General features: G+C 46.2%; 1 protein-coding gene across 1 annotated transcript in view; it reads left to right on the forward strand.

Annotated features, from left to right (window-relative positions):
• The window catches only part of Sdk1 (sidekick cell adhesion molecule 1), a 920,228-nt gene that overhangs the window by 768,025 nt on the left and 124,733 nt on the right, over positions 1-27,470 (forward strand). The window contains exon 22 of the mRNA XM_051205538.1: positions 4,192-4,313. Within this exon, the coding sequence (XP_051061495.1) occupies positions 4,192-4,313 (122 nt within the window). The remainder of the gene's footprint in view (positions 1-4,191; positions 4,314-27,470) is intronic.

Below are 27,470 nucleotides of genomic sequence, written 5' to 3' on the forward strand. Positions count from 1 at the left end.
CACATAAAATAGCTGAATCTGAGAAAGAAAGAAAACACAGTAGGGAAGATGAAAAGACAGGGAGAAACCTGCAGGGTGTGGGTGGCCCCGTTCAGCAAGCCTTGTTGCAGAGTCTGCTCATTAGCATGGAAATGACTTCCATTCCTTCTCTTATGTCACTTGGAAACTCTTCTCTTCCTCTCCTTGGTGCTTAGCAGCACACCACCTGGGCTCCAGAAAGCTGCCCCTCACTCCTGCTCTCCAGTTTTAAAGCTCTTGTTTAAGGTGGGGATGTGTTCCCAGAAATCTCACAAACACGTGTGAATATAGGGGTGGGGAGGTTATCACGGGTCTAATGATTCAGTCCTACAATCAAAGCTGTTCTGTCTCCTACCATCCAAAAGACGTTCATTGAAGGGCCTGGAGATGGACTCATGGGTAAGAGCGCTTGCTGTACAAGCAGGAAGACCTGAGTTTGGATCCTGGAATCCACATGTAAAAAGTCAGGTGCAGCCAAAGCACAAACCTGTAACCCCAGTACTAACAGGGATGGGCAGGGCAGAAACAGGACGGCTGGGGTTCCATGGCTGCCGGCCTAGCACCATGGCAAAAGAATGAGGTGGAGAGTGATAAAGTGAAGACCTCCTGTGGGTTTTGTACATTCACAGACATGTGTACCCATACACACACACACACACACACACACACACACACACACACACACACACGTCAATTTACCTTATTGAAAAATATAGATGCCCGAAAAACTCACATGAACTCAACTCATATTTGCTCTCCACTTCCAGCTCATTCTCATAACCCAGTTGTTTGATCTGGAAAGTGATACATGTGTCTAAAAATAGCATCAAACAAACACAGCATATGCCCTCCAGGAGCCTCCAGGAGCCCCATTTGTCCTACCCACATCACCCCAGTGCAGTGCACCACTCCAAATACACTCCCTCTAAGTCTAAACTTGGTGGGAAAAGACAAGACTGGGTAGCAGCTGGGTCCACAGAGTGATCTCCCCTTTACCCGCCAGAGATGATGCCCCATTGTGTGTGGGAGTCTCCACCAGCAGGGGAGACTTCTTTCCACTTGCAGACAGTGGCCCTGACACTGTCATGGGGACCAGAGTTACCGATGCTTGTCAAGCCCCCTGAGAGTTGGGCCCCACCCAGGGAAGTAGTCTATGGAGGTGGGCTGAGGCTCCGAGTCTGCCCCTGGGAAAGTCCCACATGCACGCAAGACCATCACACTAAGGCAATTGCTTTAATAGCATTGCTTTAAGTCTTCTTCCTGCAGAAAGATTCCTTTTGAAACATTTTGTACCTTTTTTTATTGTGTGTGGGCCCATGTGCACACATGTATGTGATGGTCAGAGGCCAGCGTCTGGTGCCTTCCTCAATTCCTCCTCATCTTATTTTGAGACAGGGTCTCTTACTGAGCCTGGAGTTCATTGATTGGCTAAAGTGTCTGCCAGGAAACTTCCAGGAGCCTCCTGTCTCCCCCTCCCCAGAACTGAGATTATACCATACCTAGATTTTTATGTGGGTTCTGTGGAAGGGTTTTGCAGCACAGGTGTGTTCTTGGCACTAGGGAGTCAATGAATACCACAAAGTCAAACCATGCAACAAACCTCAGACAAGAGATTTGTTGGGGAGAACCACAGGATGACAACTGCCTCTTGACTGGGAATAGAGACCGCAGTGGGATGGGCAGAAGGGCGGGTTTTGATAGGGTCTTTGGAGCATGGGTAGTGAGCTCGCAGAACAGTACAGCCTGGCTGGAAATATTGCTTTGGCAGTTAACCCTGAGTCATGCGGTAGGGATTTCTAAGTTCCAGTTTCCGGGACGGGCCAGGACAGGATGACTTTCCAGTAGCCTATTACCCTTCACTAACTAAGCCATCTCCTCAGCCAATACTCATTGATTTTACCCAAATATCTGGTTCCCATGAAACTTATAGCACCCAGACTACATAATTGAAATATCGTTAGTACTTCCTTAGCAACAGCCCTGATGTGGGCATTGTCTGATGGGTTTAAAATGGAGCCTGGTATGAGTTACAAGATTTTGTGGCCCGGACATTGCCCATCCCTGATAGGGAATGAGTACACTGACCTCTGGAAGGCCTCTCTACATGCAGCATGACTATCTCCAGGCCATATGTCTCCACGAACTGCAGCGGGAGACTCAGAAAGAAGATGGAGGCATCTGCTCTAAGTAAGCCTCTGATGGCTGCCCTGAAGGGAGACTGTTGAGCAGCCTTTCAAACCAGATCACCCGTAGCTGGAGGGCTACACTAAGACACTAAGTAGCATCTGCAGGATGAGCCTCCTGCCGCTATGAGCCCTTCTGAGGAGCTGGCTTTTGTTTGCTGGACCAGAGGCTTACAACCATTAGACACTGAAGGGCCATTTTAAGAATCCAGAGAGCAAAGGACTGGAAAGGAGAGTCTCTTGTCCTTCACTTTAAACATTTTCTGCTTCAAATTCATTAAGCCAGATGCAGAAGGACCCTTGAGGTCCTAGAGACCCTGCTTGTGACACCAGCAAGCTGTTACCATAGGGGCTTTATTATCCCCAGGCAAGACCTACCTTCAGATACCCCAGCCATGGTAGGACATGGCTCTTGGAAACTTGACGACAGCAAGCAGGCTTTCCTTCCTTCCTCTTGCCTTCTTTTCTTCCTCCCCACTTCCTTCTTTTTCTCCCTTCTTCCCATCACTCCCCGCCCCAAGCCCATTCCCTCTCTTTCTTCCTCTTCAATCCTGGAGAAGGAACGCTGAGCCTTGTGTGTGCTAGCAAGTGCTCTACCACTGAGCCACACCCCAGCCTTGTTTTTGTTTCATTTATTTATTTACTTACTTAAAGTTTTTGAGACAAAGTTTCCCATATCCCAGGCTAACCCCAAGCTTCCTGTGTAGCTGAGGGTAGCTGTGAACTTCTGATCCTTGTGCTTCCATCTCCTCAGTCCTGGATGTGCAGGGGTACACTGCCATGCCTGACTTTATGCAGTGCAGGAGATCAAGGGGTGATGGGAGATGACATTCTGTATATGTTTCTCATACTGGTTAATAATAAAGCACTGTTGGTCAATAGGAAAGCAAGATAGGAGGGACTAGGAGACAAGGAGGAAATAGGAAGTAGTAAGGAGGAGTCAAGATGGAGAGTCTGGAGAGAGCTGGACGCCAGCTGCCTCCCCGGTAAGAGAAGGCCATGTGAAAATACATAGAGCAGCAGAAATGGGTTAATAATTAAAGGCAGAGCTAGCCGATAAGAAACAAGTAACCGGGCCAACAGTATTGTATCAAATACAGAGTCTCTGTGTATTATTTGGGGCTGGCGCGGCGGCAGGACACGACCAGGCGGCGACAGGCGGAAAAACCGTACTCATTACAGATGGCGCGACAGGCGGAAAAACCGTACTCGTTACAAAGGGGTTTGTGGGTGTCAGGTGGACACTGCTGCCTGAGGTATATACCTCCAGCCCTTTGTCTTGTCTTTTTAAGGTAGTTCTTGTCTGCATTTTTTTTCTTTTCTCTCTTTAACCCATTATCTTCCTCTTGGGAATTTCTCATTTTGAACACTTTGTTGAGCTAGCAAGTAAGCTTGGCCTCCTAGAGAGCATCCCAGCAGAGACTGTGTGCCTAGGCCTCAGCCTGGAAAACCTCAGATGATGGGGTTCACCCTCCACCTATGTCCTTCCCAGAAATACTAAGTCCAGGAAAGAGTTCCATGATGTCACCGACTTTTGGTTGTCTTGGAAACCACATCCAAGGCCTACAGATTTCCATCCCCTCCTCAACCCTGACTTCCAGGGCATCATGGGAGCTGAGAAAAGAAGTTAGACACTCCTTTCTTGGTGCCAAGGCAGAATCCTGGAGGATGTAATCATGTTCCCTTGTCTTCCTTTGCACAACAAGCACCTATTAATTATCTGCTCTCAATAGAGATGAATAAGACAGGAGTCTCCTAATGCCACTTCAGATGGCCTGCCGCACAGCGGGCGACCCTGTTAGAGGAAGGATCCTGCTGTGAGGCCTTGCTGGGGGAAGCTGCACTGCCTCTCACTTTCATGGCTTGGTAAACAAGTGCCTTTTGCAGTGAAGACTCATTTTGGAGCTATTTCCTCCCTAACAGTGCTTGGCACCATCCCTAGGCTATGGCACAAGTTAACCCTCTTCCCGCCTCTCTCATCCTCCTCTAGACCTTCCTGGGGCTCCATCCAACCTGGTCATTTCCAACATCAGCCCTCGCTCAGCCACACTCCAGTTCCGACCCGGCTATGATGGGAAGACAGCCATCTGCAGGTGGATTGTGGAGGGGCAGGTGAGTGTTCGGTGGCCCTGTGTATTAGTTACTTTTCCCGGTGCTATGACAAAATACCTGACACAGCAGCTTAAGGAGAAAGGAAGGATTGTTTTGGCTGACAGTTGTGCTACTGTCCATAAAGGCAGAGATATCATAGTTACAGGAGTGTGAGCCAGCTGGTCACATGACAATCCACAGGCAGGAAGCAGAAGGAATGATTGCTGATGCTCAGTACATTTTCTCCTTTTTATTCAGTCCCCAGGACCCCAGCCCGTGGATGGGCACACTCAGAGTGGGTCCTCTCACTTCAATTCTAAAAACCCCTCACACACATGGCTAAAGGTGTGTCTCCAAGGTGATTCTAAAGGCTACCAAGTTGTCAATGCTAACCAGTACACCCTGGGAGCTAGGGATTCCCAACAGAATGATCATAAGCACTTACTCTTGACAGAATGTTGATGGGCAAAGATGAGGAAATCAGGGTCCTATGGCAAGAGATGTGAGAATAAAGGGGAAAACTTAAGGGCAGTTCTGGTGTGGTACTCCAAGTTAGTTAGTATAGCTGATTGGCTTTTAAATTCTACATCAGTTACCAGACTGGTAGAGTTTGTCTGGCATAGAGCATCATGGGTACAGCTGCCTTTCTAGATCAGGCTCTCTCTCTCAGGTGCTCTTTGGGGCCTGGAAGAGGCAATGGTAGCTTGTGCTATGGAGGGAACCTTTCTCTGCCCGGTGGCAGGATCATTTGCTGCAGGGTGTGTCTGGAGACAACACAGAGCATTAGGCAGGCGAGAATTTTACCACTAAACCACCAATGCTGTGCTTGCACAGAGCATTAGGAAGTGATAGAAAATTCCATCACACAGATCCAAGAGTGGACCAAGGAAATACTCAATGTAGTGCCATGGACTATAATGAGCATAGAAGGGCTCTGGGCATCTGGAAGGGCTATATGTGGATAGGATCTGCTGGCATGGGATGAATACCATACATTCTACCAGATCTGCTGAAAGAGAGAAAGATGAAGAGCCAAATTATGAGCAGAGAGTGATGATGTTTGGAAGTATTTCCTGTGTAGTTAGACATTGGTGATTCATTGCTGTTCTTGTACTGAGTTGTAGGAGTCTCTTCTGGAAATTGGCTGTGAATTAGAAAGCAAGTCCTACATGTACATGTGCAAAAGTTTCACCAAGCCCACTTTCTAGAAAGCTATGTAGAATCTCTACAGTGGATAGGAGCTAGGAGCTATCTATCACTGGGGCTGAGACTATTTACCTAAAAAAAAAAAAAAGTAAGAGTGTATCTGTAATTTACATCTAATCAAAAATATACCCCGGTGAATGAAACAAGAAAAAAATGATAGAAACAGACTTTGAAACTCTTTCAAAAAAAAAAATGTGTGTCTGCAGAAAACTAATTGTCACAATTCAATGTTCATTGGTCCTAGTTGCTGAGCAAGTACTATGTGGACCAAACTTTAAAGGACATCCATTGTCCCCAGGAACATTCTTCCACTCCTTGTTTCCCTCCCTAACACCCCCCCCATCCACTGACAGTCACTTGTCTTCTCTCTGTCACTATAGATTACCTCGCGCACGCATCTTCTGCCCTTTTTCCCAGTGCCATGTCCTGTTGACAATACCCACTGACAACAACTGTAGAGGTCCTTACACAATTCCTTCTAGTGGCACCACTTAGCACTCCAGTGTCCCTCTGTGTCCTTTGAACCAGAAGTTCACCACCAAAACTTGATTAAATGTGCTTTCTCTTTTGTACCTCCCTCTCTCCTTCCTGCCTTCCCTCCTTCCTGCATCCTCAGCATATGCTTGGTCCTCTGCACATGTTGAGGTAGACTGAGAGCATGGAGCTATGCTAAAAAGAGCATCAGGTGGGAATGAACTGCCTGATTCCTGATCCCTACACCATCAGTTCCCATCAGTGTTTTATCTGCTCATCCATGCATACTCTGTCACCTGAACTGTGTCTTTATACATTCAGAATGGAAATTATTTTATTCTCTCAACCTTTACTTATTCTGTCTCTGGAACTTTCAAAGGAAGCCCTTGCCCTGATCTCTCACATTGTTTACATACCCCAAAGCCAGGAAGGCAGAAAAGCACTTCATTTATAAATGATCAAAGTAAATCACTGCCTCCTTCTTCTAGTGTTAAAGAGATTTACCTTCTTTAATTTTTTTCTCTCTTTTCCATCCTTGCAACAATTAATGAAAGCATATGCTTTTATATTCAGTGTGTTCCAGGCATATGTACCCATTGCTCTACGTTATTTGTGTGTGTGTGTGTGTGTGTGTGTGTGTGTGTGTGTGTGTGTGTCTGTCCCTTAGTGCACATACAGAAGTTAGAGGACAGCCTCAGATCTTGGTCATCACCTTCATCTTGTGTGAGACAGTGTCTTTTGCCTGTTATGTACACCAGGTGAGCTGGCCCCTGAGTTTCCAGGAGTCTCCTGCTTCTACCTCTTCTCTTATCTGACCATAGGAACACAGAGATTATGGACATAATGCTTCCATGTCCATCTTTGTATAGGTACTAGGGATTCAAACTCAGGTCCTTGTGATTGTGTGGTGAGCACTTTACCCAAAGAGGTATCCATCTCCTTTGCCTCCGTTGCTATTCTTTGAGCCCTACATTCACCCTTCTTTATCCCTTCTTGTTCTAGATTTCTTGACATGAGGAGATTTGGTTTTCTGGTGGTACATGATATTATAGAACATGGTGCCTTCCTGGTCCATGCTTATATGAGCTGTTTCTACGTGAGCCTGGGTTTTAAGTAGCATCAAGTAACATTTAAAGATCACAACCTGAGCATCAAAAGCTGGGGGAGTTCATTGCTACCATCTAGTCATTGCTTCTAGACCTTTCTGTTCAGGAGAGTAAATACATTAAACATTTTTGTTAGATTTACTTATTTCATGTTCATGAGTGTTTTGCCTGTACGTACATTTATGTACCATATGTGTGCCTGGTGCTCATGGAGGTCAGAAGAGGGTGTCGGATCCACTAGAACTGGAGTTAGAGATAGTTGTGAGCCACCATTGTATTTCCTGGAAATTGAACTTGTGTTCTCTGGAAGAGCAGCCAGTGCTCTTAACCACTGAGTCATCTCTCAGTCCCAAGAAACATGTATTGTTTTTTAAATACCCATAGTGATTATAGTGGATATTAATAGTGGGAATAGTGATATTTCCAATTCAAATAAAATACCATTATCCTTAAATTCATATCTTATACTAAAATGAATTTTTCAGGAACCCCAATGTTCTTATTTTTCCACCTGACTATTATATTGAGTGCAAACCTATGATTTCAACAGAGTAATCAACAAGACTGCCGAATGAAATGTAAGTGTTTGTCCTTAGGTTTAATTCTCTCCTGCATCACAGCCAAAGTGCTGAGCTTAAAAATTAGTCACACAACAGCATTCTTTCCTTCTGTGCTTTCGTCACCAGTTTGTGTATAACGAGACACATTCATTCCAGGTGTTGTGTTCTTTTGCCTTTCTTATTGGCAGTTAGTTTCTGTAAAAATCATTTCACCTGGGAGAAATTGCTAGGGCCTTTTAAGTTTATTTGCACTTTGTAACCGTTTACATTATTACAGAGTCATAGCTATAGAAAAATGTGCTGGGAAGTCTGGGCTCTCCCGCTTGTGGCTCTACTTTATGGGTAATCATGCCTACTTGAATGTTATTCTATCCTTTGTGTATATGTGTTCATGTGTGTTCAGGTACACATATGTGTGCAATGCACACATGTACACATTCTTATAGAAGCTAGAGGTCAACCTCAGCTCTTATTCCTCAGGCATTGTCCACCTGGTTTTTGGAGACCAAAGTCTCTTATGGGCTTGGGACTCACCGAGCAGCCTAGGCTGGGTAGCCAGCCAGCCTGGGGAATCCTCTTGTCTTTAACTCACAAGCACTGGGAGTACAATTAAGTGTCAGCTATGCCCAGGTCTTTTTGTTTTGTTTTTAACTTGGAGTCTATGGATCAAACTCAGATTATTGAATAAGCTATCTTCCCAGTCCTTTGCCCTTCTCTTTGACAATAAAAACAAATCTCCATATTTGCCTTACCATTTTTATGTGGAATGTGGCCTTTTGCACTATCTCCCCTCACAATAAAGAAGTTACTGCATATCTGTACATTTCCTGGTAGCTCCCTCCATCCTTCCAGCAGTTGAGCTGATCTCCCCAGCCTGCACCCACTGTGGATGATGTAGCCAGTACTCCATGTTGGGCATGTGTTTTCTACCACCGCCATTAACAAATTGCCAAACACTGAGTGCTTACACAACACGACATACTATTAGAGATCTGTAGGTCGAAAGTCTAGCACAGCAACCCCTCCAGAGACCCTGGAGAGGAGCTGGGTTCTGTGACCATTAATGTGTAGATAGAAATCAGTTCCATGTTGGGAGCCTGAGGTTTGGTGTGAGGGAAGCTGCCTATCAGCAGGGCTATTCTAGCTGCTGAAGATCACCTTGTTGGGTGTCTAAGAAAGAGTTCCTTCCCATCTTCAAAGTCAGTCATAACAAGTGGGTCTTCTTCAGGCTTGGACTTTCTTTATGCTTTGGTCTCATCTCAGTGACCCTTGTGGTGACATTGGACCAAATGATCTTGTTCTTTTAATGTGTTTAGCCTTGTTGCCATCAGCCTAGATGCCAATGCTACCACAGGCGCCTTATTCATGGTCCCAGGAATCAACGGGGATAGAGTTTAGGGGGCATTATTCCACCAAAAAGTTGATCTTACCATTTTGTCTTTCTGTTACTATGTATCTTCAGATTAGACCCCAGGCATGAGGCTTCTGGATGTAGTCAGATTTTTCTTTGGGCTGCCAGCTCAAAAAAAATAATGACACAGAGACTTATTAATTATGAAAGCATGAGCTTAGTTAGGCTTGTTCTGAGCTAGTTATTATAACTTAAATTAACCCATATATTTTAATCTATTTTCTTCCACAAGTTTGTTACCTCATCTGTGTAGTGTCCATCCTGCTTCCTTCGACTTTGGTGACTACGCCTTTCTTCTTCCCAGAATTTTTTCTCTTTTCACCCGGAAGGTCTGCCTACATCGCCTGCCTAGCTATTGGACATGCAGCCTTTTATAACAACAATCAAAGCAATACACCTTCACATAGTGTACGAATATCCTGCAACAGCCAGCTCAAACAGTGACTGGATGCTAATTCATCCCAGTAACTGCCAGATGTCTTTTCTATGGGTCTACCCATGGCATGCTCATCAGACCCACATATGTAGAATGAGGTCTAGAATTAGACACCTAACTTCCAGTTAAGTCCAACTTTTGAGTCTTCTCTGGCATACTTCTGGATAAATAGGCTATTTCTTCCCAATTTATGTGTTCTGAAGAAGCACCACCCAATTTTCTGCCCCTATTTCTATTCCCATATGCACTTGAATATATTTATGAGCTTGCCTTTCTTCCTTCCTCCTTCCCTCCCCCCTTCCTTCCCCCTTCTTTCCTTCCTTTCTTCCTTCTCTCTTTCCTTCCTTTTCTCATTTCTTCCTCCCTCCCTTCCTTTCCATTCATCCATTCATCTTTATTCCTTTTTAAAAATATTTACTGCTGGGCTACCCAAGAAATTGTAAATGGTAGGCAGGTGCTCTACCACTGAGCCACACCCCAGCCCCTCACTGGGGGATTCTAGGTGGTTGCTCCACCACTGAGCCACATTAGTACTGTGTCACTGAATTACATACCCGGCCTGTTTTACTATTTATATTTTGAGAAAGGGACTCATTAAGTTGCTCAGCTGGATTTGAACTTATCCTATAGCCCAGGCTAGCCTTGAACTCTTGTTCCTCTTTCTTTGTCTGTTTTATTTACTTTTGCAGTCTTGCTGGGAGAGCTCAGCCCCTTTATCATACTGAACTGAGTCAGTGAAAAGAGACCATCTTTCTTTATTTCTAACTTTCAGGTTTTATTATTGAGTGTGACATTTATAGGAGCTGTCTCTTGTTTATAGCTGGTCTTTTCTACGTTACGACAATTGTCTTCCAATCCTGGTTTGCTAGGACATTTCCCCCTTATTATTACTTTTGTGTGTTTTATTTACTGGGGAAGACAGATGTGCAAATGCCACTGCACACATGTGAAGGTCAAAGGACAGCTTGATAGAGTCAGTTCTCCTTCTACCCTGTGAGTCCCAGTGTTGGAACCCAGATCCTCAGGCTTGGCTTCAAGATGTCTAACTGCTGCTGAGCCGTCTCACTGGCCCTGATGTTGTTTTACACATCTAATCCATATTCGTAAATAAACTTAGCTTTTCCTAGCTACAGGTTGGGGTTGTTTTTCAAGATCAGAGATTGTGCTTTTCATCTGTCCTCATCACTCTGGGTGTTGCAGCAAGGAAGCTCTGGGGACTATTACTCACAATAGCCAAGTCCCTGGCCCATGGCTCCTGGGTCTGCTTCTCTGAGGCTACCAGTCAACCTGTTTTTACCTACACCATGACCAGTTACAAGTCTCTGCGTTAAAGGCTGTCTTCCTAGCAATGACATGAACTCCCAGTGGCTGTGATTGCCTACACAATACCTGCATAGGATTGGGCCCTTCAACCTTCCATCATGTAGGAGTGAGGGGTTTATGAGGCCCTGCCCCTCCTATTGCATCTGTGGGTAGTTAATAGCTACCGAGGAAGGGAAGGATGGAAGGAAGGGAGGAAGGAAGGGAGGAAGGAAGGGTTATTTTCTTCAGTAGTGTAACCACTGGGAAGTGGAAGTGGGTCAATGGGAGTGGGAGGGAGCCAGGAGAAAGCAATAGAGAATGAATATGGTCAAAACACATTATGTAAACAGATTATTATAGATGGCTAATACATGCTGATAATTTTTGTTTCACGTTGAAAACACATTAGAAGGTACAAAGACAGTGCAAGAATCCAACACAGAACACCACCCTCACCCACCTCCCACTCCCAACCTGCCCTCCCACCTGGGCTCGTACAAAGTGACAATGTACTCAGATTTTCTGCTCCACTGGTCTCCTTCAGCCATAGGATGGATCTGTGTGTCTTTGACAGTTTTGACGATTATCAGACACTCGTGTCCTGCAGTGTTGCTCAATTCAGGTGTATTGGAACTCTTCATGAATCCTCCAGAATCTTTGTTTTTGGACAGATTATTGGGCAGTGCTCTGTGTCCTGTTTGGTTTAGTGTGATAACATGTTCATTATTGGAGAGCCAACTTTACTCACTTGATTGACATGGTTCGAGCAACTTTATCTCTATGTAGTCACTTGCCCTGCCTTTAAAATTAAGAAGCTCTGGATTGGGGAGACAACTCAGAGCGAGGACCAGTGTACCAGTGTGAGGAACAGGGTTCATGTCCCTGGCACCCACAGGAAAGCAGAGGTGGGCGGTGTCTATGCTGACCCACCTGCAATCCCAGCCCTCAGGAGGCAAAAATGGGGGCCACAGGACAAGCTTATTGGCTAGACCAACTGAATCATCAACTCCACCTTTGTGAGAGACACTGCTCAATAAATGAAGTGGAGGGTGATTTCTGCCCGAAATTAATTAGCATTAAGAGGGGAACAGTAGTTTTTTTGTTTTTGTTTTTTGTTTTGTTTTTTAAATGATCTCTCCCCACCACCCCCTTTTCCTTTTCCTCTTCTCTGTTACTTGTGTTACTGAGGATAGAATCTAGAGTCAAGCATAGACTAAACAAGCATTTTATTACTGAACCACTATCCAAGATTCTCAATGAGGGAGTCTGTGCAGGTGCTCTACCACTGAGCCACAACCCCAGCCCCACACTGGGGGATTCTAGGCGGGTGCTCTACACCTGGGCCTCTTCATTTTCTATTTTGGTACTGATTCTCAGTAAGTTTTCCAGCTTCATTTTGAACTTGTGACCCTGCCTTTGCCTCCTGAGTAGCTGGAATCACAGGTCTATAACACCAGGTCTGGTACTAGTCAAGCCATGCCTGTCATATTCCCAGTACTTCAGTCCCATCTGGTTTTTCCAATGGAAGAAGGTGACATTCACTGGCTCTGGCTTAGATTTCATGGTGCATATGCCACTTTCTTTACTGGTTATTTCTTTCCAAGACTTTCCTCCTGGTTCAATTTCCTTTTCTTTCAATTACATCTGTTAGTTGTTCTCTGAGTTGCAAGGATGTGAATGTTAACTTCTCCCATGGTGGAACTGAGTAATCTAGAAATATCTTTACTTTAGTGCCATCCTCTGAATAGCAATTTAGCATTGTAAGTGCAGGAACTGAAGGTCTGAAGATAATAGCCCAGTTTCTCCTCATTCCTGTTGTTGATGCTGAAGCTCCCTTTCTACCCCATCTTACTTTGCCAGTAATCTAGTATTTTAGGCTCTCTTGTGTTCTGCAGCTTTACATACATCAGGTCTAGAAGAATGTTGTGCAATATTACTTTAACTATTCAAAGATATGTTGCATATGTTTATGTTGCAGAATATTACTGTGTAATGGTTGTTATATTTATGCTGCATTTGTTTAACAATGTAAAGATGTGTTGCCTTGCCTGCCTAAGGTACCTGATTGATCTAATAAAAAGCTGAATGGCCAATAGCTAGGTAGTAGAGGGATAGGCAGGGCTGGTGAGCAGAGAGGATAAACAGGAGGAAAGAAAGGGAGGAGAGAAAGAATGATGGAGAAAAAGAAGAAAATGCCCAGGGTCAGTCAGACAGCCAGCAGCCAACCAGACACAGTGTAGGACATACAGAATGAAAGAAAGGTAAAATGACCTGAGGCAAAACATATATGAAGAGAAACAGATTAAATTAAGTTATGAGTTAGTGGGACAAGGGTAAGATAAGACTGAGCATCCATAATTGATAATAAATTTCTATGTCTTGATTTGGGAGCTAGTTTGTTTGCTACAAAAGGATCTTTTGTTTGTTTTTTTTTCATATGTATGTATAGTATACATGCATTATGTTCATGTGAGTATGGACACCAGAGGTTGACATCAGATATCTTTCAAAATTGTTCTCCTCTTTCTTTATTGAGGTAGGGTCTCTCACTGATCCCGAACACAATAGATCCAAATAAACTAGCTAGCTAGCTTGCCCCAAGGATTCTGTTTCCATCCCCTGAGTGCTGGGATCATAGCTGGGCCCCCATGCCCATCAGGCTTTTATGTGAGTGCTGGGATCCAAGCTCTGGTCCTCACATCTGCCAGCAAGCACTTTACCCACCAGCATACCTCCTCAAGCCCTGGGCTTCTCTTGAAGTCGGGATGTAGTAAGCACTTTGAGTCTAAAAATTCATTTGTTCTGGAAAATTTTTTGTCATGACCTGTTTGACTGCAGCCTCTCTGCATTGTTGTCTCTTGCTGGAACTTAGTGGATATAAGAAATTGCTTCTCTATCCCTCTGGTCTCTTACCACCCACTTCCTATTTTTCTTGTCTTTATCTCTCTGGGCTCCTATCTAAATAATGTCCTCAGATGGAGCTTTCAGTAAATTAATTCTCTGTTGACCTGCATCTCGTTGGCCTTTTTGTCTCTTCGTAAGTTTTGCATCTCAGTGTCAGCTATTTACATTTTACACAGTTCTATTATTTCTTCATCTCTGCCTTTTAAAATAGTGATAGCGATATATTCTGTCCTTGATGTTACAACTTATTCTGAGTGTGTGTGTATGTGTGTGTGTGTGTGTGTGTGTGTGTGTGTGTTTTCATGCAAAATTTGTATAGCAGCCTGGGGTCAAATTTGGGTACCATTTTTCAGGACACTATCCATCTCAGTTTGCATATTTGTTTGGAGACAGGATCTCTCATTGGCCTGCATTAATCTTGGCTGGTTGGCCATCAGGTCCCAGGATTCTCCTGTCTCTGCCTTCTTGTTCTGGGATTACAAGCACGCACCATCACAAGGTTCTCTCTTTGTGAGCCCAGGCTAGCCTTGAACCATGACTTTCCTGCCTCATCCTCTCCGGTATGGAGATGCAGATGCAACTACCACCCAGCTACGGTTCATCCCTATGTGCCTTTCTATGATTTCTGGCTTTGGGGTTTTGTTTGGCTTTTCTTTGTTTGTCTATTTGCTTTTCCATTTGGTTTGTTTTCCCATCCTCAGTGATTTAGTGGTAGCATTTTCACATCTCTGCCCAATGCTTTTTAATCATCATTTGACATTCTCTTTACTTTAGACCAGTGGTTCTCAGCCTTCCTAATGCTGCAACTCTTTTTGTTTGTTTGTTTTTTTAATTCTTTTTTTATTTTATTTTATATAACAAAGTCCAATTAAATGAAAACAAACATTTATACACAATATTTGGGAATTTGGGCATCGTTCTTTCCAAACTACTTCCTGCTGGTAAGGGGCGCTGTCATGGGGGATTCGAAAAAGATTCAGAAATCCTGGCTGTAGTCTGTCAGGCTGCTTTGTCCAGCTGTTTCGAATGTAGGATCACCTGGTACTCTGTTTCAGGTGGTCTGGCTTGATCAAACAACATTAGTCTGGAAGGAATCCGCATCTATTCATTTTCTGTGGAAACAAAAATAGAAATCCTTTTCCCCAGTAACTTGTCCTTCAACTTAAATTTTGGAGTCAAAGCAATTTTTTTTAATTTAATTTATTATTTTACATGTCGATCCCAGTTCCCTCTCCCTCCCCCCAGCCCTCCCTCTCTCCTTCCCTCCCTTTTACCCTCTCTGCCCTCTCACATGCACTCTAAACACCCTCCCCTCCCATCCCCCACCCCAATTCCATGTGTAGGGGAATGCCATCCAGTTGGGGTCATGTGGATCTGACAGGTCCTGTGAAGTAGGGACTAGGGCTTCTCTCCTGTCTCTAGATTAAGGCAGTTATCCCTCCATGGGGGATGTGCCTAACGCTGCAACTCTTTAATGCAGTTCCTCATGTTGTGGTGACCCCCAACCATAAAATTAACTTCATTGATATTATCTTCATGACTCTGATTTCACTACTGTTAGAATCATGATGTAAATATCTGCGTTTTCCAATGGTCTTTGGCAACCTCTGTGAAAGGGTCATTTGACCCCCAAAGGGGTGTCCACCTACAGGTTAAAATCTCTGCTCTAAACCCTCCAAACCAAAAGTGGAGCACTGGTGGGTTGTGACGTTTTGGGAGATGCGCTTCTTCCTTTCTCTTCCCCCAGCACACAAGTGCAGGAAGAGGAACAGGTTCCATGTTTATAATGGGTGCTGCGTTAGTTCCCCTTCCATCAGCCAGAGGCTCGTTTTTCTTTCTTTCACCTCGGTTTTGCTTGCAGAATGCGAGGGGGGCACATTGGACCCTTTTGCTTATCTCTGCTGTGCAAAAGCCCTGTGGTTCACCTCCCCAGACCTTCTTCCACCCCTTGCTTGCTAAGAGCTACCCTCAGCCAGAATAGCCACGCTCCTGGTTGCTAGTTGAGTGGCTGTAACAGGGTGACTGCGGTATGCTGCCCAAGCTCCTCTGTGGCTTTGGTTTACACGGTCATTCAGCCTGCTGTATTCCAGGAACTGAGTACCCATTAGTCATGCTCCTTCCACAATACTTCAGTTAACTTGGAGTCAAAAAGTTGAAGTCTCAGAATGGCAAGCAGCTCTTTTCCCCTCAGGCCGAGTCGCTGGGCTATATGTGTTTGTGTCCTCAGCCAGCTAACACTCATCTATAGATAGAAGCTTAGTTCCCATCCCCAGGGGACCAGTTTCTAGAGGCACCTTCAGGATCTTTCAAATACACTGAGGTCAAGAGGAGAAGTTAGAAGGAAGCCTCTGCAAGTCTCATCCTTGGTGTTTGAGACCCTGAGTGGCTACCAGAGGCTGGGGTTTGCACTCGGGCATCTTTCCCCAGCTCGATCTTTGTACCACATGAAAACAACAGTATTTTCCTTTAAACATCCGGATGGGCTCCACCACCAGAATGCCGGGGGAGGGAGGGGCATGGGGGTCTCACTGTGGTACAGAAAACTGGGACTCTTCTCACAGCCTTTTCAAAGGAGACTGGGAGAGAATGTTTTAGAAGGCTGTTTTCATTGCCAGAACCATCGCAAGACCATGATTCCTGGGAGCCTCTAAAGCATACTTGCAGCAGCGAGCTTCAGGAGACCTTCCCAGGAAAGAGTGGGAGGTGACCAGCTTCTCTGAAGGCAGTGAGGGGTGGGGCTGTAGCACAGCCCAGGCCACCTGAGTGTTACTGGTGTTGTACGGTGGTGGTGGTCTAGGCCTGGGCAGCCCTAATAAGTTAGGCTAGCTGCCCTACTCAATTAAAGAGACAAGAGATAATGGAGAGAAAGAGAGGGGTCAAGGGAGATTCAGTGTGGCCATATTAGGAATAAAGAGGTCCAGTGCCCCCCAGTTCATCTCTGAAGTTGTAATATGGGGTGCAGATTGTAAAAAAGGGCAAGAAGTCTGCATGGCTAGGCAATCCTGGTCAGGGGAGGCCTCACCATCAGCATGATCAGAACTGTAGGCTTCCCGATAATGACATGGAGAGTTATTATTAATCATGAAAACTCAGCCAGTAGCTTAGGCTGGTTTCTAACGGCTCTTATAACTTAAATCAACCCATTTCTAGTCATTTACTTCCTGCCTCCTGGCTTTATTACCTCATCTCTATAGTGCCCATACTGCTTGCTCTGCATCCCCTGCTGTCTCTGCCTTCTTCTTCCCAGCATCCTCTGTACATGGAAATCCTGCCCAGCTATTAGCCATTCCGCTTTTTATTAAACAAATCAGAATGACACACGTTTACAATGTACGTAAAGATTATTCCACAATAGAAATCATTGTGTTAATATTCAGACAAAAGGAGGGGCACAGATATCTCTTCAGACTCACACAACTCTCTCTCTCTCTCTCTCTCTCTCTCTCTCTCTCTCTCTCTGTGTGTGTGTGTGTGTGTGTGTGTGTGTGTGTGTGTGTGTGTGTGTGTGTGTGGTGTATGCATGTGTACATGCACCATGTGGACACATGCAGAGGCCAGAGGTTGACATTAGGATGTCTTCCTCAGTCACTTCACTGTGTTTTCAGAGGCAACGTCTCTCCCTGAACCTGAACTTGCCATTTCAACTAGACTGACTAGCTAGTGCTCCCCAGGAATCTGCCTGTTTCCACCTCCCCAGCACTGGGGTCACAGGTGCACACCACCACATCCGGCTTCTTTTACATGGGTGCTATGGATCCCCATGCTTGCCTAGCAAGCACTTTATCTTCCTTTCTGCTGCAGGATGGTTATAGGAGGGATGGGTAGGGTTCTCAGAGAAGACCCGGCCTATGGGATACCTCACTCCCTGCAGAAGATAGGAGGGTATATTACAGCAATGAAGGTCCTAGGGCTTCAATTTAGAACCCTGCCCTACCTAACCTAGTATCCCATGTTTACAAGGAAGACCCAGAGTTAAATCGCTGGCTTAGGGCCACACTGTGAGCCTGGAAGGTAGAGGGTGAGCACAGGCCCTGAGGCTAAGAATGAGATAGGCTTGCTGCTGTGTTCTTTCTCTGGATGGCCCACAAGCTGTCAGGAGCATGTTGGGAAATGGTGTGGGTTGATCACAGTGGCACTTGCTGAGCCTGCAGAACATCAGCTTGCCCACCACTGGCCACCACACAAAGCAATTCTGCCTTTAGGAAGAAAAGCAATTCATTTATTACCCAGAGCACTCTTGCTGGAACAAGCTTGCCAATGGGTAGTAATAGGTCTCCATGGTAGTAGGACTTGTTTGGCTGAAGATGGCTGTTCATGCTCACTCTTCCAAGCACACCACATCGTGAGATTACCTTGCACTTACTAGGTGACTGAAAACTAAAGTGAGTTAGTCAGCCTAAAGAGAAGGAGTCCACGGTGTAAGGACAGGGGAAAGTTGAAAAGGTTTGCCAGGGACTGGAGGAGAAGGCTTGGTCTGCAAAGCACTTGCCTTGTGAGTATGAGGACCCAAGTTTCATCGACCTGTACCCATGCATCCATGTTTGTTTGTTTAAAGTTAGATGTGAAGGTGCAGGCTTATAATGTCAATGCTGGAGACATTTAGAGCCCTGGAGTTTGCTGGCTACAAGCCTAACTACTTGGTAAATTCCAGGCCAATGAGAGCCCCTATCTCAAAAAAACAAGGTGGACAGCTTCCAAGGAACAACACCCATATTGACCACTGGCCTTCACCTATATACGCACCTGTATATACACACATGCAAGGCACACACATCCATTTCACATTTCATACACATGAACACACACACACACACCAGAGGTTTCCTAGACTTCTAGAGGAGCATTGGGGGTGGGGTGGGGAGAAGGCCAAACTATCTGGGGCTGTGGATGACTCAAGAAGGAAATGATATGGAGCTGAATGTCCAGACTCCCTGACTTTCCCAGGCAGCAGCCAGGACTGAGGACTGGAGTATCCTCTTAGGCCAGTGTGTGTGGTCCAGCCTCAACTCCACTTCCATGCCTCCCACTTCTTAGTGCACCTTTGCATTTAAGTTTCACTTACATTCTGACCACTTTTAAAAACTGCAAACCAAGGGTTTTGTTGCTGTTATTTTTTGGCTGTGTGTGTGCATGCGTGTGAGCATGTTCCTGTGTGCACAGGTGAATTTGTACATATATGTATAAGAGTAAAGGCCAGAGTCAACATCAAGTGTCTTTCCCTATCACTTTCCCCTTGCTTTCAGGGATTGAGTCTTGAACTGAACCTGGAGGTTGCTGATTAGGGTAGGCTGACTGGCCAGGGAGCCTTAGGGATCCACCTGTCTCCATTTCTAGTGCGGAGCTACTACCATGCACCACCATGCCCTGCTTTCTTTTATGTGTGTTCTGGGGATTGGACTCAGGTCTTCTCACTTTCCCAGGAAGTCCCTATCTCCCCAGCCCCACACACCTAGGTTTTTGACTTCAGTTATCTTCAGTGAATTATGGGATGAAAGAAAGATACTTGCTGTTGGAAAAGCTTCTCGTAAGGCCCTTGTAGTTTTGATGCTCAGATATGGGCTTTAAAAATAAAATAAAAAGCAGCAGTTTTTGTGGGTATTTCTGGCTCTGTAATGCTTTGCTTAATTAGTAACCTCTGGCTACAGATGGAGCAAAACAGCTCTTCCCACGTTTTCACTGCAGTTGGCAGTGGTACCTGTTGTCCTTGGCCCACCCGCTCCCCACCTCTTGCTGACTTGCCTCGCTCCCTCAGCCTCTGCTGCACATGGCCATTCACTGTGCTCTAATAGCCAGAATCGCTGCCCGACTCCTGCAAAGGCTACTCAGGGCAGGGTTTTCGGTAATGAAGACGCTCTCGGTAACACTTTGGGTACAGATAAAAATGTTTCCTCTCTGAAAATGGAAAGCAGAGGTGGGGTGGGGGAACCCCACTAAGTGCTTATTTCTGCATAATAGTAGCCATTTTCTTTAAAAGGAGCTGTTTTAGAGAGCGTTATGGGCTAATAAAATAAAACACGAATTTGTTCCATGCTGGTCTCCTGGTAACTAAGAAACAGTGGAGATGGAACTATCGTGTGGCCCTAGTGGCCCCAGGGGTGACACTTACAAACACCCAGGCTGCCCAGAGTGTTATTTGCCATCCTCATTGGAGTGACTCATGCCTCGGGACACAAGGAAATGCCATGTGCATTTCATGTGTGCTCAGCGGGTTCTAGGGACTAGATTGGATAGAAGCTGATGGATGGAAAGCCACAAGTGGTAATTTTTTTTTTTCTGTGTGCTGCCACATGTAACCAAAGGATGCATCACAGGGTGTATGGGGTTTTCCGTTTACCTAACAAGCCGTTTTATCTGAAGCTTCTCATGATACCTCCACACTAGGGGTGAATTCCAGGGCAAGATTGCTCAACAGCTGAGCTCATCTGCCTCTACTAGAAGCTTCTGTTCCTATGCAAGGCATTCCCTTCTGTGTTCTGCCTTCACAGCCAGGGGACTGAAGACAAATGTGTGTCTGAGAGGCCCAGCATGGGCCTCCCTCTGCACCCTATGCTGAACTCTGTGGATCCACTCCTTCTAGCCACATGAGCTGAGCACCGGTCTAGGCTCCAGGTCCAGAACTCAGAACACCAGAGACAAAACAATGACATTCCCAGCATCTGTCAAAGGGGAAAGAGACTCATGGAAGGAACAGATGCCAAGGTCTCTTGACAAGGGTCACCATGAGCAGAGGTTACCATGGCTCCCATGTATATACAGACAGTGCCTAACTAATGATGACTCCCTGTGTATGTGTAGACAGTGCCAGCCTACTAGAGTTCAACTCATAACATCTCAACTCCACTCCACTACAAAAGCAATGCTCCACAGTGCACCATGTTGCCAGCCTTTTCTAGATATTGTTCTATGTTCCATCATGACTGAGTGGATGTATACACAAGCTAGTCAACACTTTTCTATAAAATAGACTTTGTATTAAATGGCATTGGCCAAGTGTATGATGGTTCCGAGGATGGTTAATGAGAGCCATGCTAAACTGAGATGCTTTGTGATCAGGTGCATTTCAGAGCATCCTCCAGGTCCATTAATTTCTCTGTGGGTTGAGTTTATGATGTCTAACCCCTTCTAAACCAATGTACATTTCTGTTTGCTTGCTTACTTGTTTCTCTCTCTCTCTTTCTCTCTCTCTCTTTCTCTCTCTCTCTCTCGTGTGTGTGTGTGTGTGTGTGTGTGTGTGTGTATATATATATATACATATGAGGCAGAAGCAGACTTCAGATATCTTCTTCAATTACTTATCACCTCATTTTTTTGAGGCAGGGTCTCTCACTGAACCTGGAGCTCACCAACTGGCTAGACTGGCTGGCCAGCATACTCTGGGGATCTGCCTCCCCACCACCTCTGGAGCTGCTGGCATGTGCTGTGACATCTAGCTTTGGTCATGGGTTTTGTGGATCTAGAATAACGTACTTTATTGACAGAACCAGCTCCCCTGCCTAGCATATCTGTTTGAAGGCATGTTTTTCCTCTCTCAGTGTTGGTGGAAGACAGAACACTGGGCAGCAAGGGTGCTTCCGGGACGTGGGGTCCTTGAAATGTAATACCCCAAACTTGTGATTGGCCTTTTGTCCTTCTTAGTTGGGCCTGCTGTCTGCTGGATGAGACCAGCTGGGCCTGCTTGCATGTGTATGGCTGTGGGGAGGGCCATAGTAAATACTTTAGAGCTGGATGGCCCCTCACGCAAATGGTTGTCCATCAGAGCTAGCTGGTTGGCAGGGGTAAGGACCAGAGTCTGGGAAACAGGCCATGCTAGGATGAACAAAGAAACCTCTCCCAGCCTCTGTTTCTCCCTCACAAAACTTGGAGACTAAGGGCATATTTAAACCTTTATCCTGAAGCTAGTATACAGTATGCACTTACTGAATGGAAGGCTGAGGAGGAAAGAATTCATTCCTTGGGAGAAGTGAGGGAAAACACACAGGCCACCAAAGTGGACTTAGGCAGAGTGCAGGTGTGGTAGCTCTGGGCCATGGTGAAGCCAGTCACTCACAGAAGCTCACAGGGAGGCCAGAGGTACAGATTCCCATGCTAGCCTCAGGGGACAGAGAATGTGCAGGAATCACAATCCAGGAGAAGCGCCTACCCCACCCCTTGCTCTGGAGCTAGGATATTACTGGAGTTGATCTGGTCAGAGACTGGGTCCTAGAAGCCCTAACAAGCTAGGCTCTGCCACCCATCCACAACATGCAGTTAAAGAAACACCCACTAGAGAAAGGAGATATTCTCAGTGTGGCCACTGTGGGAAGAGGAAAAAGTAAAGAGGTCCTGGGACCCCAAAATCCATCTTTATGGTGCTGAAGCAGAGTTTGGGTTTAAATAGAAGGTAGAATTGTGTGTAGCTACACAATCATGGCTCAGTGTGGGCCCCACACATCATTGAACCATCATTGCCTCTGTTCCAGTCTCCCCATCAAGGACAACTAACTAGTTGTCAGCACTATGTGAATCTCTTTCAGGAAGATAGGCTCCCCCTCTGGCTGGCACCAGGCTTCTGCCAGTTCCTTGTGGTGTATTGTCTCAAAAGTGTTACAGTTAAGGGAGGGGCCAGGAGCTAGCCAAGCTGCACCCTGGTTCCTCAGTCTTCACCTGGCCCTGGGGCTGGGGCATCTCTGCAGACTGGCCCACCTGTCCTGCTCGCTGCCCCAGCAGGTCACCTCTTTGGGAAACAGATTATCCCAGGAGTCCTCAGAGGTTCTCAAAGCTCCATATACACATATAAATGTCCCGTGCTTATTATCTTTGTGGAGAGAGAGAGAGGGGGCAGAGAGAGAGACAGGGAGAGAGGGAGAGAAATAGAGGGGGGGGAGGGAGGGAGGGAGATAGACTAGCCATGGCAGATGTGTACATGTGTAAATCAAAGGACAGCCTCTGGTTTTGGTCCTAGCAGCCTTCCATCTTGTTCACCACTGTTTCATTGATGTAGTAGGCCTGGAAGCTTCTTGGAATCTCTTGTCTCACTATCCCATCTCATTGTAGCACAGAGATTACAAGTACAGGCTACCATGGCCAACTTTTATGTGAGTTTTGGGGATTTGAACTCACACAGTATGCAATTTACCCACATTCCACCTCACCATGCCCCTTCTGTATTTCTGCCATGTGGTTACTGTCCTTGTCTTCTTGGGGATGTTAGCTGAGTGAGACCAGGACTCTTGCCATCCAGGTCTTGGCCATGACCTCACACTGAGGCAAGCACCAGGAAGCTCCTGCTGAGCCAGCAGATCAAGTCACAAATGCCTGGGGGACAGAGCGGCCTATCTGATGAAAGGAGAGATTCCCCCTTTAAGGCATCTCATATCTCTTTGGCTACCTGTCACCTTGTAAGGTGACAGACTCCACAGGCCACACCCTCTCAGCCCCACTTTAAGCTCTGTAAGATATAGCATGTCTGACCCCGCTGAGGCTACCTCCTGTCCTTCCCCACTGTGGGCCCTAGAGAAGCATCTGTCAGCATTGCAGTTGTAAACCCCCACCATCGTTGAATTCCTTTTTCATACTAGGAAGAGTGAGTGACATCACTTTCCAGTCGTCTGGCACATGTACAGAGGAAAGCCGACAGTGGCTCTAATGGACCCTTCAGCAATAACATAGGGATCTGCATAAATCTGCAGAGGCAGCTTCGTCTTTAGCTCTGACATGGCGTCTTCCCCTACACAGTTGGGCTCTGTGTTGACAGGTGACAATGAAACACACTCAGATATTTCCAAATGTTTATTGTTTGTGTGATTTCTGTAATGACACCCTTGCGATGACTTCTTGTCGTGCACCCTGACCGGCATAGGAAATCTGTAAGGCGGGAAGAGTATGACCTCCGCCTTTCTGTTTATTAGTCTATCAGATCATTTCTGTCCCTATTTTGGGGACTCTTGAAAACTGCTTAGTTGGTGAAGTGCCTGCTGCACAAGCCTGAGCGTCACCAGTATCCATGATAAAGCCAGCCGGGTACCACACTCTGGTAGTCCCACTGCTGGAGAGGCAGAGGCATGAGGATCTCAGGGGCTGCTTGGCCCAGTCTAGTAGAACAAGCCAGCTCCAGGTATAGGTAGAGATGCTGACTCAGAAATCAAGGTGGAGAATGATAGAGGAGACCTCTGGCCTTCACATCTGTGTGCACATGTACATATTCACATCCATAATAAGTACATGTATATACACACATCCATACACACCTACCACACACACATGCCACGTATGCTACACCACACACACCACCCATAGAATGTACATACACATGTTACACATACCACACACAAGCATGCCATAAACATACCACCCATACATACATGTACACCACATATATACTCACCACATATACACACCCACACCAGTGTCAGCATCACCAGGGTTAGTGTCACCAGGGTCAGTGTCCCCCACAGTTTTGAGGACCATCCTGTGCCCTGATCCTTTCACACAAATTCTTCTGCTTCAGATCTGTCTAGGTGCTTCATTTTTCCGGGCACTGGAACTTGCATTCATTTCCTTCCTTCATCCATCCCTTGCTGCCTTGCACCCAGAGCACATTTATTAAGCACCAACTGTTTGATTGCTTCTAGTGTCATGCTACAGAGCAGAGGACCAAGGTGGCTGGGCTATTTCTGGCCCCAGGTGCCCCCACACAAACACTCCCTGCCAGAACTCATAGGTTTTGTAGAGAAGGTGATAGAGACATGATCTAACGACTGTTACCAATGAGGCTGGGCAGGGTGCATGTGGTGAGATGTTGTTGGCAGATCTGAAAAGGCAAATGAGTAGCTGACCAGTTCAATAAGTAGGTGCCTGGAGGAGGTGAGGACCTGAGAGAGGCCCATATTACAACAGGAAGGGGATATCCCAAGCAGGCAAGGATGTGGGAGAAGAGGCTTGGAGAGAAGGAAGTGCCCAGCACCTGTTGTTGGTAATGGTGGTATGGGTTTTTTTATGTTTTGTTTTGTTTTTTCTTCTGAGATGTGTGTGTGTGTGCATGTATGTGTGTGTTCATGTGTGCACACACAGATGAAATCAAGCGCTCCCCTTCCCTTCTCTAACTTATTCCCTTGAGATATTCTGTGTTACTGAACTTGGAGCTCATCAGTTTTCATCTGAGTTGGCAGCCAGTGAGCCTTAGCGATCCTCTGTCTTTGACCCCCACTCGCCATCACGTAGTTTACAAGGGCATGTATGGCCACAGCAGTCTATTTGTAAGAGTGCTAGGGATCCAAACTCAGGTCTCCTAGTGCTTTAACAGCAAACCTTAAACCCACTATGTAGTTCTGGATGGCCTCAAACTTAAAGCCATTCTCTTGCCTCAACCAAGCCAGCAGGTTTATAGGCTTGCTCTAACATACCCAGCTTCTTGTCTGTAATTGGGGGACCAGCAGATCTTGGGCTAAGTGGCATCAAAAGGGAACTTTACTTCTCCGACATCCCTTTGTCAGAGGGGCAAATGGGACAGAGCCATCCCTGTGGTTTCCAGAGGCGACAACAGGTGATACCAGGGAAGCAGTGCAGGGAAAGTGATGGTATCGCCTGTGCTGGTCTCTGCCTTGGTTTGGGATTTGCAATGAACATCCAGGAACACCCATGCAACAGGTTTGGAGTCATGACTTTTTCCCAGCAACTGAATTATGGTGCAGTCCTTGCAGGACATTAGACTGCCCAGCAGTAGCCACTACAGCTCCTGGAACCCTGAGACTCCAGTGGAGAATGACACCCTCTATCCCAGCCATCTATGGTTCACATCTGGACGTTCCTGTTGATCAAGCAGACTCTGTGCATTTTGGGTGATAGCATTCTGGCCACGTCACTTACTCTGTCCTTGTAGGGACTCCCAATCATGTTTGGGGGTGACTTTATTGTCTTTGCTTTATGAATAAGGCTGAGTATCTTGGCATCTCAGGGTAGCCTGCAGGTTTCATGTTGGTATGTTTGAATGCGGAGTTCAAGCCCTTCCCCTGTTTTCTTTGTTCCCTGTAGAAAAGCAGAAGTCTTTGTCAACCTTTTCTGGATTTAGGGGCAATACCATAACATCTCAGGGTCTGGGGAGGCTTCCTTATTGTTCTTGGTCTTTGAGAGCATCAGACCTTGGAGAAAAGGCAGGTCCAACCCAAACTCCAGCCACTCACCATCTCTCACAGATGTGCAGAGCCCAGGACCATGCAAATAAACACAAGCCAGTCATAAGGTCAAGATGTCGGGACTACAGAGAGTTTTAAGACTGTCCCTAAGCCTGTCCTGCTGGGGCTCAGCACCAAAGGCCCCTGACTCCAAAACCCAGGAAATGTTCTATATAGAGAAGGCCAGGAGAAGTGTTCTCCTAAAGAGGAGAGCTACACCCCTAAAGGGAGGAAAAGGAGGAGTGGGAGAACATTCCAGAGAGGACACTGTAAAGAATAGATTACCTCACATGTAGGAGGACATGAGACAGATTCTGTGGACCTAATGTGTGTTTCCTCCAAACGCACATATTGAAGCTTTCCCCAAAGAATCATGTTAGTAGTGGGCCCATTGGAAAGTGATTAGGACATGAGGGTGGAGCCCCTTTGAATGAAGTTAATGCCTTTATCAAAAGTGTTGGGCTAGAGCACCTGCCTAGAATCCCCCAGTGAGGGGCTGGGGTGTGGCTCAGTGGTAGAGCATCTGCCTAGAATCCCCCAGTAAGGGGTTAGAGGTGTACATCATTGGTAGAGCACCTGCCACCTGGGGGTTTAATGGCAAAGCACTTCACTGTATGAGGCCCTGACTTCCATTCCCAGAATTGCATTTAAAATACAAGTAGTACCCAGAGAGCTCCCACTCTCTTTATGCCACATGAGGATTCAAACCAGAAGGGTCTGTCACCAGCACATTCCAGTCTATGCTTTGTGTGACGGCAGTTTGAACCATTCAGAAACGGCAGAGGCTGCTGACATCGAACCTGGGCAGCCAGGGCCAGCACAATGGTGATCTCTTTTAAATTCACTGAGCTAGACCATCAGCACAGTCTAAGAAAGGGCAGAGAGCTGGGGGGCCTCAGCATCTTGTGACAGGATGTCCAAGTCCACAAGGAAGTATGTCACCAAGAGATAGCAGAGGAAGATGAAGGACAATGCCACTTGGGAGTCCTGTAGGCAAAAAAGAAAAAAAAAAGAGAGAGAGAGAGAGAGAGAGAGAGAGAGAGAGAGAGAGAGAGAGAGAGAGAGAGATTGCCTGAGAAGCCCGCGACCAGAAGAATTGGCAGAAAATCCAGACAGCCGTCTCCTCCCCCCCCCATCAGAAGATGAGAACATTAAAGGCTGGGGAGGCAGCTCGGTCAGTAATGTGCTTGCTGTACAAGCATGCGGACCCTAGTTCAGTCCCCAGCACTGGTGTAAAAGATCAGCTGTGGTGGTGCATGCCACGGGAGGGCCCCTGGGGCTCTCTGCTCAGCAGCCTAGTCTAATCAGTAAACTTAGGCTTCAGTGAGAGACCCTGTCTCTAAAAACCAGGTGGGATGGAGTTGAAAGATAGGCCAGCAGTTACGACCACTTGCTGCTCCTGCAGAGAATCCAGTTTCAGTTCCCAGCACCCACACAGCAGTTCACAGCCATCTCTAACTCCAGCTCCAGGGGATCCAGTGCCCTCTTCTGACCTCCACAGGAACCAGGCACACAAACAGTACCCATACATACATGTAGGCAAAACACTGAAACATAAAATAAGTAAATCTTTTTAAAAGTGGGGGGGGGCGTTAAAAACAGGGTGGGACAGCTGCCTGAAGAGGGGCAA

Source organism: Phodopus roborovskii, unplaced genomic scaffold (genome assembly GCF_943737965.1).
Source record: "Phodopus roborovskii unplaced genomic scaffold, PHOROB, whole genome shotgun sequence".
In the NCBI taxonomy this organism is placed as follows: domain Eukaryota; kingdom Metazoa; phylum Chordata; class Mammalia; order Rodentia; family Cricetidae; genus Phodopus; species Phodopus roborovskii.